The sequence below is a fragment of the Acipenser ruthenus genome, chromosome 34, assembly GCF_902713425.1.
Source record: "Acipenser ruthenus chromosome 34, fAciRut3.2 maternal haplotype, whole genome shotgun sequence".
Lineage (NCBI taxonomy): Eukaryota > Metazoa > Chordata > Actinopteri > Acipenseriformes > Acipenseridae > Acipenser > Acipenser ruthenus.
Window position 1 is genome coordinate 7,274,033 of NC_081222.1, and position 11,377 is coordinate 7,285,409.

The 11,377-nt window shown below is 41.5% G+C and overlaps 1 protein-coding gene across 1 annotated transcript; it reads right to left on the bottom strand.

The window, feature by feature from the left end:
- Nucleotides 1–227: 227 nt before the first annotated feature.
- Nucleotides 228–8,995, bottom strand: LOC117965576 (adhesion G protein-coupled receptor E3-like). The gene is made up of 8 exons (XM_059006859.1): nucleotides 8,834–8,995; nucleotides 7,759–7,959; nucleotides 6,722–6,957; nucleotides 6,027–6,093; nucleotides 5,632–5,723; nucleotides 2,325–2,484; nucleotides 1,734–1,829; nucleotides 228–852 (listed from the first exon to the last, which is right to left on the bottom strand). Exons 1-8 carry the CDS (start codon nucleotides 8,891–8,893, stop codon nucleotides 823–825), a joined length of 942 nt encoding a protein of 313 aa, XP_058862842.1. The 5' UTR covers nucleotides 8,894–8,995; the 3' UTR covers nucleotides 228–822.
- Nucleotides 8,996–11,377: the final 2,382 nt, after the last annotated feature.

Consider the following 11,377-nt stretch of genomic DNA (forward strand, 5'->3'; position numbering starts at 1 on the left):
TACATTAAATGTTAATCAATTTCTTTTGATGTTTTTTTTTTCTCGATCTGGTCGGGTACGGTGAGAGCCCCGGTCTTTTGTACTGAATGCTGGGGTAGAGCGTGGCTGCATTTGACCGTAACAACAAAGAGACCGTATGAAAAAACTAAACAAAAAACAAGTTGGTTCTAATTTTAAAGTCAGTGAAGGAAGTAATAAAGTAAACCACAGTACAGTAATTGCAGGCATCAGTGTGTATTAAAATGCATAAATTGTTTGTGTTGAGTGACAGTCAGCAAGCAAGTAAACAAGCCTCCCTGTCTGAGCCTAACTGGTGGTGAAAACAAACGAAGGCTTGGCATTTGAAATTCAAAGGTGCAGAGCATCATTAATGTAAACATCAAGTTTACATACCAATGTGTATAAAAACAAGTAGGTAAGCAGTTTTATTGTATTTTTCAGAAAAAGCAATACATCAACTGAAGTATAAACATAAATAATTTAATAAATGTGCGCAAAGCCTGCAAAGGATAGGTGCCATGAAGGTGGGCAAGTAATGGAGACATTCGCATTTTGTGGATAGGCAGCTTATCACAATGTGACCTTATGTTATCACCTTTAAAAAATCAGCTTGGTTCAAAATAGAGAAAAGTTTAAAATATTGCAGATTTGGACAAAAAACAGAGTGTGATTTTTTCAGAAATATATAAAACCTGTTAGATTTTTGCCTAAATGTAAATGTTGCATTTTAGAAGGGCAATTTCCCACCCATTCTTTAACAGTGATGTCTATTGACTTTCTTTACTCCATTGCACATGTACTTCTCTGAGCTTACAGCTGCAGTTATTGCTCAGTCTCTGTTGTGGTTCCATCCTGAAGAAGACAAATAAAGATGAGTTAGTCCAGATGATACTGTCAGACAATGGACCTTGTAGAATTGGGGTATTATAGTGTGCTAATGTCCTAGAGTGGAGACACACACTTCCCCGGTGTCTAACCACTGCACTGGAGACCCAGGCTGGTTCACAAGAACAGCGTCAGAGCTCGTCTCACCTGTAGGGTTCAGAATCATCACAGCAGATGCAAAGCATGTTGGGAGTTCTGGTTTGATTGCTGTGACTCTGGGAATAGCAGTGGATTCATTACGTTGTTTTATGTTATTAGAATTGTTATTGTGTATTAACTGTTATTGGTTATGATGGATGATGTTTGAAAAGTTGTTTTGAAAAACTTGAATATTTTGGGTGATCTTGATTACATTTGTTACCTTGAACAGGTGAAGCCTAAACACCTGTAACAGTTTTTGAAGACACCAAAAGAGTTTTTGGCATGTTCAAGTCCAGAAAATACTAGAACATAAGAACATAAGAAAGTTTACAAACAAGAGGAGACCATTCGGCCCATCTTGCTCGTTTGGTTGTTAGTAGCTTATTGATCCCAGAATCTCATCAAGCAGCTTCTTGAAGGATCCCAGGGTGTCAGCTTCAACAACATTACTGGGGAGTTGGTTCCAGACCCTCACAATTCTCTGTGTAAAAAAGTGCCTCCTATTTTCTGTTCTGAATGCCCCTTTATCTAATACAGTTATTTTTATCTACTACAGTTTTTTTACTATGGTGTTGTCTGAAACCCATCACTATCTCTTACCAGCTTATAACGGTCTTTACTCCATGGATAGATGGAGAGATAGACTGAAAGAAACTGCATGGATATTTCAATTTTGGGTGTTTGTGATGCCAGTATTCATGTCTCACCGTTAGGTTTCCCTTTGGAACTGTAGAAGATGTAAGCTCTGAGCTGTCCTTCTGTTTGTAGATGCATCCAAACCATTTCCTATACTCCATTCTCACCTGGTGATAATGAAAAAGAATCAACAATATGCCAGCGTGACATTCAGTCCCCAGGCTGGGGAACATGGGTTTCTACAACACTGACTGAAAAGACTGATATTGTATTGACTGTGGTACCAGTATTACCAGTCACTCTGCAGAAACCCATTCAGCATGCTTCCTGTCTTGGCAGTCATCATTGCACAAACCATTTTTGGGGGCTATAATGAAAAACAAATTACACTCAGTAATTCTGCGTGGCCGTTAATAGTTACTTTGTGGGGTACCACGGACCGATGAAATGGGATGGGATGGAAAGACTATCTATTCAGGTGGGGTAAAATTGCCAGTAGATACCTCACTTCCAATGCATTTATTCATAAGTCCCAGTAATAGTTGCAGAGCAGTATATAATGGTCATTGCAACTTGCAGGACCAGTGATACAACTTAAGGGTATTCCTGCAAAATACTGGATAGTAGCATGGCATAGGTAGATGCAGACAATGGCTTCTTACCTGCTGGTTTAGTACACAGTGCACCAGGAAAATAAAGGGACCCTGCAGTGAGTTAATAATGACAAACACAAATCTGAAGAACTCCAATCCTTGAAAGAATCCCAGGATCCAGCTACAGCCCATGATGAAGCAATGCGCAATGGCTTTGAAAGTCAGCAGTCTAAAGAAACACAAATCCACAGAATTAATTTTTTATAATACAGACTGTTGTAACTTTCAACCAAGCTGAGACTCCTATTCATATGGGTGTGTAACAGGAGAGAAGGAATCTGCGATGTAAATCTCCCCCCAGACCAGCAAATGCGCTGTGTAAGGGGGGTAGTACGCTTTCCCATAGATCGGTGGACTCGATGGTAGATGGTAACCGGAAGTCGGCCATTTTGGGGCAAGCGCGTAGCTGCAAAATTGCTGAACAACTCCATTGTGGTCAGCTGTGGGACAGGCGGCGATTGGATAAACCCTGGTGCCAGGCTGATCATGTGGAGTACAAAGGGAACGCAGTTACGTAAGTACAGCCCCTTACGCTGAGACGTGATTCTCAGCTGGAGCGTGTGCGTGTTTGTTTTGTTATTGTCTTGTTACGGAGGAGGATTGAGGAGTTTGAGAGCTGTCGCCACTGAGCCAGCATGTACCCCCAGATCACTACCCCATTGCACAGCACAGCACGGACCCAAGCACCACTTTCCCCGTGAGTCTAGGAGCACAGTTTTCGTGCACAGAGGATTGTGGATTAAGCGACTTTATTTGTGTGTAACTTTAATAAATACGGACGTTCTTTTGGGAGATAAACTACTGTGTGGACATTCACTTATTCACGGAGCACTTGTTATCCTGCCACAGGGTGTATAATACTAACCAAGGCTTTAAAAAACTTTACTGATAATATCAATGCAAATGACCAGAACAATTATTACTGCTCACTTTAAAGGTGCACTAATATTATCCCTGGTCCCCTGATGCTGTACTGTATCTTTTAGTTCTTTTTTCTTTTTTCAAGGACAACGCTAAAAATTCCTGGTACTTCATCACTTCCTGTGCGCTAGGTCGCACAGTCCATCAGTATGTAGTTCTAGTGAAGGTGACGCTGGGTTGCGCAGTCCAGTAGAATGTAGTTCTAGTGAAGGTCCTGCAGTCCAGTAGAATGCAGTTCTAGTGAAGGTGACACTGGGTCCTGCAGTCCAGTAGAATGCAGTTCTAGTGAAGGTGACGCTGGGTCACGCAGTCCAGCAGAATGCAGTTCTAGTGAAGGTGACGCTGGGTCACGCAGTCCAGCAGAATGCAGTTCTAGTGAAGGTGGCGCTGGGTCGCACGGTCCAGCAGAATGCAGTTCTAGTGAAGGTGGCGCTGGGTCGCACGGTTCAGCAGAATGCAGTTCTAGTGAAGGTGGCGCTGGGTCACGCAGTCCAGCAGAATGCAGTTCTAGTGAAGGTGACGCTGGGTAGCGCAGTCCAGCAAAATGCAGTTCTAGAGAAGGTGGTGCTGGGTCGCGCAATCCAGCAGAATGCAGTTCTAGTGAAGGTGGTGCTGGGTCACGCAGCCCAGCAGAATGCAGTTCTAGTGAAGGTGACGCTGGGTCACGCAGTCCAGCAGAACGCAGTTCTAGTGAAGGTGGCGCTGGGTCGCACGGTCCAGCAGAATGCAGTTCTAGTGAAGGTGACGCTGGGTCACGCAGTCCAGCAGAATGCAGTTCTAGTGAAGGTGACGCTGGGTCGCACGGTCCAGCAGAATGCAGTTCTAGTGAAGGTGGCGCTGGGTCGCACGGTCCAGCAGAATGCAGTTCTAGTGAAGGTGACTGTCACACAGCTGAGTTGCAGGGATATGGTGGTCGGATCGAGACAGTGGAAATGGTGGACTTCCACAACCTTTTACAGGGGGTGTAGTACAAAAAATAGATACATTCATTAAAGGTAACCACAATGGAATGTGGCACCCAAAAGAATATGAATCACTGGAGCAACAAAACTATTTACAGTAGGGTACCTTAGTGTGGCAAGTAAGGGGTAATATGTCTTTAAGGCAGGGTAAAAAAGAGATTTTAGGGAACCACCTATAGCCCTGAGGTGGGGGGGAGGGGAGTGGTTACATTTTTTTTAAAAATAAAAGGCAGTTGGTACCCTAGAGTCGGCCTGTGTTGTTAGTAAATCTGTTAATGGCCCTGTATTACATAACATAAAAGGGTGCCCCCATTACATTAGTAGCATGCATCTCCCAGCTCTGTGTAGCTTTGTATTGTTCAGAGTCAGTGGCGTGCCGTCAGGACCTTCAAGGTATTCTCTGCTGACCAGACAGTGCCAAGTAAACCATCAGTCAAATGACACTACGTTGCCTCACTCACTTGCGTACAGTGTGCTTGCTTATACTATGAAACATACTACTCTAATTATTATTTGTTCATTTGTCTGACGCCTTTATCCAAGATGACATACAGAGGTTTTTTAAGAGTCTAGGGGTTTCCTGAAGGGGATCTGATCAGCCAATAAGAGATCTGCATTTCCCCCGCATAAGTCTAAAACAATGACCAGACGCTAGAAAAAAAAACAGCTGAAGGTATTCCCGTTTCAGTTGAAGGTCTTGAGTGAGTTTAACCAATAGGCAAGGCGAAGAATGTCCTTTTTTTTTTTTAGACAGGCGACCAATCAGGAGTGAGCAGAGGCGGGCCATAAATCTCCCAGGGTATTCTCTGCCTCACTTGAAGGCCCTGCTTTAGCAACCAATGGGAAAGTTAAAGCTCTGACAGCTGACCAATCATTAGTGAGCAACCCAAAAAATGAATATTCCTTGCTTAGCACTACAGTTAGGAGGATAGCTGGGTTTTCCACGATATTGCTTATAAATATACATTGATAAATACAAATACCTTTACAACATCTAATTATTTCGAATTTTATTTTACACTAAAATAAAAAAAAATGTGAGAAAACGGAGACATCATAGTCGATTTGGTTACAAATCCTTTTTCAAGGAGAACTTTCTCTGAAAAATTGGAGATTGTTAAAAAAAAAGGGAGATATACACCACAGATCCCCGAGCTGACACAGGAAGGGAAAGGATATACTCGGCACTTTCAGAATTCAAATTATAAAAGGTATCTGTTGCTTACAGGTAGCTGCCACTTAAAAAAGGAGGGGGGTGGGCGTTGCGATGACTCTGCTACCCCAGTCCATTTTGTCACGGCACGCCACTGCTCAGAGTCCTATTTGTACATTTTAAGGTTTTTGTTTCTATGAAAAAGAAATGGTTCAATATTGATGATGTACCAGAGAACAGAATTCAGCAGCGTACTTCAGAAGTAGACAGAGATATTCACCTGGTGTCTTTCACTTTGGACACGTCCGTGTTGAGGCCACACATTTTCGATCTCAAAGTCCAGAGAATTGCAATGAAGAGAATGGTGTTTACCTGCGGGGCAAAGGTGCGTACAGTTTAAATCTCTGCAACACCTGTTCATTTTACAAAACTAGAACAAGCAATTATAATAACAGAATTCAGGGGTCTATTCAGTTGGTATAAACAGTGTCAGATGTACTGTGAACACCACCATTGTTTAAATATTAAATAAGGATACATGGAGTCTTGAGAGAAGCTTTCATTCAACACTGGATGAGCACAATGGTGCACAGGGGCAGGGCGGGGTATGTGGAGGCTGTCTGTCACACTTGAGATTGTGCATACATCATGAACACGGCATGGATATCTACTTACAGCGATTGAGACACAAACAGGACCAAGAAAACTCCAGACAAATCCTCTGTCACGACTCAGCCAGCAGCTGAGGAGCACAATTACAGTAACGATTACACCTACACTACTTTCCTTTGTAAATGTTTTTTTTTGCACTTTTACCATGGGTTTCCTATGATTATACTATGCATTTACTATAGTTTGCCCTAGTTTTTTAATATGCTTTGCCACGCTTTCACTGTGCTTTATTACACTGCTGTGCTTTTATAAGGGTTAGTTGCCAACAGGAACTGGAGCACAGATTATATAAGAAAATCCAAGTGCACTACAAACAAAAATAATTATTATGTCAAAGAATAAAAAGCTATAACATTTGCGGCTGGTTTCACAGGCCCTGATTAGCACTCATCTTGGACGACCTACTGTATTGTTATTTTAGGTCAGGTAGTCCACAATCAGTACTAATTGGGGTCTGTGTAACCAGACGTTAGATTGTTTGCTAGCTTGTAAGTTAATAGACACCACTTCTCTGTATAGTCTCTGTACATTCAACACACACATTTTGAACAAAGCTAAACTCATTTGTAAATGGTAAGAGCAAACTAAGAGAGTTGTGAGAATTGTATGCTAATGATGGGGTTTAGACAATATAATGTTTGGTTATTACATTATCACACAGCACCTGTTAAAGATAAAGAGGTTGAATTAATACTCACAATTTGTCGGTCCCATACCCCTCTGGAAAGACTCCAGCAGACACAGCCACGATGAGAGCAGGAGAGCCGTACCCAGCCAGCAGCAGGTACCTCCTTCGCAGCCCCTGCCTGCTGCTGTACTTCACCACATTCAGGTTTCTCACCAGCAGGTAGAGCTGCACTCCCTCCAGGCACATCCAGGCAAAACTGGACGTGAAGAGGTAGTGCAGGAGCCCAGCTATGACTGCACACAGCACCTGAGAAAGGACAGGCAGGGGGGCAGGTCAGTTGAGGGTTAAGAGATATACAGCCTCCTGTGTGATGGTACCATAGACTGCAGAAAGGCAGGAGTGACTAGCTTCAATGTGGGACAAACGCAGGTGGTGAGACACGTTGGTTGATAGAAGTGAACACATCCAGAAAAAGTCTGTCATTTTAAAACAAAACTGAGAATGTTACGGGATGTTTAATTACAAAACTAATCTTTTCAGGGGATCAGCCTGATTGCCCTTCTCTGCGTCTTCTCAAGTGTCTTCTTTTATTCATAGTGAGGTGAACTGAACAACACACAGTATTCTAACATGGTCCAACTAAAACTACCTAGGCTTGAATACTGCTATTTTGTCCATGTAACCTAACATTCTGTTTGCCTTTTTGTTCTCCATACTGGTGAGATCGTATGAAGTTTTCAGACCACAACCCCACGATTCACAAAGGTAACCATGTCATGTTACCTTTCATTTGAGTGCTTTTGCAGGTTGAGGCAATGCTAAATCTGGAAAGCTATGTTCCCTGTTTCTGCAAATTTTTGTCATGCCCTACAAGTTATTCATCGTAGATGCTGATGTACTATAACAGCAGACAATCAAGCAGGAAAACACCCCATCAGCTTTATGTGGAAAAGTAAACTAACCTTTAACCTGGCATAGCTACAAACTATACAGTCAAAGCTTGTGCTTTTTAAAGTCTTCTATTGTTCTGTTTCCCATTTGTTTTGTAACTTGAAAACCCCTCTGTATCGACACAACCACAACCCTGTACTGCAGGCAGTGACTCACCTTCTTTTCGGTTCTGGACTCCCCAACTAGAAACAGGAGGTGAGCCAGGAAGAGACAGACACTCAGGTGCAGGTGAATGGTGGTGTTGGCTTTCTGGATTGAACAGCAGAATATGAATGTAAAGATAGCCAGGCTGAGGCAGACCAGGGATGCGATCACTGCAATGTAGTTGATCACTGTCAAGGCAACATTTTCTTGCATCTGAAAAAACACAATAACGTTTTAATCAATGTTATGGAGTTTCTAAAAATGGCCACTTGGGAATATGTGAGGCATTCTTGGGATTGTTCTCTAAAATTTATAACATATATATATATATATATATATATATATATATATATATATATATATATATATATATATATATATGGATATAGCTAGGTATGGCTCATATGGCCTGAGGTGAAGGTGTAAGGATATTCATGGTTTAATGACTGCAGTTGATCCCACTCAATGGCTACAAATTCATATGAATTCACAAAACATGGCTCAGCTTACACTTTGTCAAAGAGGCTGTGATACATGTGTCCCAATAGGCTCTATTCTCAAAACTGTAAGGATTGTTTTGTTGAATATTTTGAAGGACTGTTTTGGCTTAAGTTAAAAAGTGGTTAGAAAACTCAGTAATCTTAATAAACTCAGAAAGCTTAATCTCAAAAATCATTTCATGAAATTCAAACTAAAAAAACATTCTTTAAAATGTGGTGATTAGGACGTAATGTCTTCTCAGTGTTATGTCTTTTACATGGAATTTTCTCTTTAGTTAATTAAAAGCTGGTCTTTGAAAATATGGAACAATGTGTCTCAACTATCAGTTACATTACTAATAAAACCTGTTTTTGTATCAAACCGATTTTAATTATTACAAGTAAGTACACACTTGGTTACTATTGACTTTCAAGGTTGTGCAGTTGCTGTGAAAATGCTTTCTGTGTAAGGTAACTGGCTACAGACTCTAGAATACAGATTACATTTGCTGCTTCTTGCGATAATGGGTTTCTTCTTCTAAACACGTACCTGTTGGAATATTAATATTTATCCAAGAACTACTGTTTCATTTGTGTGATGTAAATACCTGTGATTCGTCTAGTGCCATTAATACAGCGAAGCTGGAGAGGTGGTCACAGCTGCACATAGTGTGTGTTTGGTTGGAGTGTAACTTTGTGCAGCCTTCGGTGGACCAAGAGCTTTCCTTCCCTTCGTATTTCCAGTAGACACATATCACCTCCTCTTTGGTTTTCCTTGACTAGAAAAAAAACATTGCAAAACTGTTAAACCACAAACTGTGTACATTATTAACCCTCTGTGTCCACAAGGGCTTCCATGATTACAAATATTTGTGAACTTCAGTAAAACAAACAGTACACTTTACACAAAGAACCAACTCAAAGATGCAACATTTACATTCAGAAATTGTGTAATTAACCTCTGTAGTAATAAAAGCATGCTCTCCTTCTAATAAGCAACACAGAATGCTCTAAAAAAAATGGTTTAAGTGACAACAAAGCAAATTAATAGAGTACCAAATTAACTTAGTGGGTGATGTCTGAGTTCAGCTCAGAGAAACTAAATTCATTTCTTTTGCTTTTTTTACATTTCATTTACTAATGTATGAGGTTTGCCAGGCCCGTGCCGAGCACCGAGTACAAACGAATACTTGTAACAAGTACTTTCCTGAGTTCAATTAATACAGCATTTTTTTTAAAACAGCTCATGGTTCCAATACTGCAGTGGTGACAGTCAATCTCATGGATAGAGGTAGAGAGCCAATCCAGGGGAGAAGGAGGACGGGCCATCAGCTACTGCTTTCTTCCACTGTGCATTTTGTTAAAAAGCACAGGAATAGTAAAGTATCCCTCCTGTAAGAGGACAGTGTTTTATCTTAACAAAGGTAAGGGGTTTCTTATGCTGTTAAACAGGGTACTTTTTCTTGCGGCGTCTTTAAATTCAAGACCTCTGTAGCAGGGTGATGAGAGATGAAAGGAGTGAAATCTGGCCTCCAGACAGGTGGAGGCACTAGAGGGGGCCCCCTGCAGGGCCTCACCAAGATGGAACATGCCTTAAGCATAAAGGGCCAAATATTCAAACGTCTTGCGTGTGTCGCAAGGGGAGTTTAGAGATTTTTATCCACACGTCCTTTTTGTGAAAGTAGTGCTTCTGAGTGAGATTTAAAATAGATGCTGCGTTGGAAAAAAAGTGTGAGTTGTTTTTTTGGAAGTGCTTTTCTCACAGATTTGGGGGAGGTGTTCTGAATAATCCCACAAGTTCACCACCACAAGCTAAATTGAAAAGTTAAATTGCTTGCAAATCACTATGTTGCAATGAAATCACTTAAGACTGGTTACACTCCTCTTAGTTATTTCGCAGGAAGTATTTCAGGACAATCTCTGTTTCTAGTTAAAGAGTGAACATGGCTTTTAGACAGCTATATTTGCAAATGCTAGCAGAGCAATACAAAAAGATGAAATATTGTGCTGGCAGAATATACAGACAATGTATAATATCTCTATGTAACACAATTTTTGTTCCTGGGTAGTAAGTGTTATTTCCTAATTGCTTATGCCTCAAAAGTATAGAAAATGGGTATTATTCCCCACAAACTTTGCTTTTGTGACCATGACAGTGATATTTTGAAATTTACCTATTTCCAATGAGAAAACGGGTGAATTTGTGTCTTTTCGTTCACATAAAGTCAGAAAAAAACAACATATGAATCCAAATTAACATGTATTTATACTAAAGTAATACAAAAATGACTACAAAAGATTTAGAAGCGAGTAGTTTTTCGAGATTTACGATTATACTGTAAATCACTTTCACGAATCAGCCCCCAAATGTAGTCTCCCATCATGTTCTCATTATACTGTCCTTGGTAGCGGCGTTCAAAGTCCAGTATATCCTGGTGGAAGCGCTCACCTTGCTCCTCCAAGTACGCTCCCATGTTCTCCTTGAATTTATCAAGATGAGCATCAAGGATATGGACTTTGAGGGACATCCTACAGCCCATTGTGCCGTAGTTCTTCACCAGAGTCTCAACCAGCTCCACATAGTTTTCGGCCTTGTGATTGCCCAGGAAGCCCCGAACCACTGCGACAAAGCTGTTCCAAGCCGCTTTCTCCTTACTAGTGAGCTTCTTGGGGAATTCATTGCACTCCAGGATCTTCTTTATCTGTGGTCCGACGAAGACACCGGCTTTGACCTTTGCCCCAGACAGCTTAGGGAAGAAGTCTTGAAGGTACTTGAAGGCTGCCGACTCCTTATCTAGAGCTCTGACATATTGTTTCATAAGGCCCAATTTGATGTGCAGTGGTGGCATCAGCACCTTCCGGGGGTCCACCAGTGGCTCCCACTTGACGTTGTTCCTCCCCACAGAGAACTCGGTCTGCTGTGGCCAGTCCCGCCTGTGGTAGTGCGCCTTGGTGTCCCTGCTGTCCCAAAGGCAAAGATAGCAGGGAAACTTGGTAAAACCGCCTTGGAGACCCATCAGGAATGCCACCATTTTGAAGTCTCCTATGACGTTGATGCCATCTCAGAAAAATGCAGATATGTACCCACTTAGGCAGCTGGAACTAAACTGAACTAGTGGGCTTAAGGCCCCTGTATTTATACTACTATTTAT

What these genes read in the sequence shown, in the direction of transcription:
- LOC117965576 (XM_059006859.1), bottom strand. Translation starts at nt 8,893, where the DNA reads ATGTGCAGCTGTGACCACCTCTCCAGCTTCGCTGTATTAATGGCACTA. An exon ending in CTGTTTGTGTCTCAATCGCT is followed by an intron (nt 5,724 to 6,026) that starts GTAAGTAGATAT and finishes TTTGCCCCGCAG; the next exon opens with GTAAACACCATTCTCTTCAT. An exon ending in TTCCAAAGGGAAACCTAACG is followed by an intron (nt 853 to 1,733) that starts GTGAGACATGAA and finishes TGTCTTCTTCAG; the next exon opens with GATGGAACCACAACAGAGAC.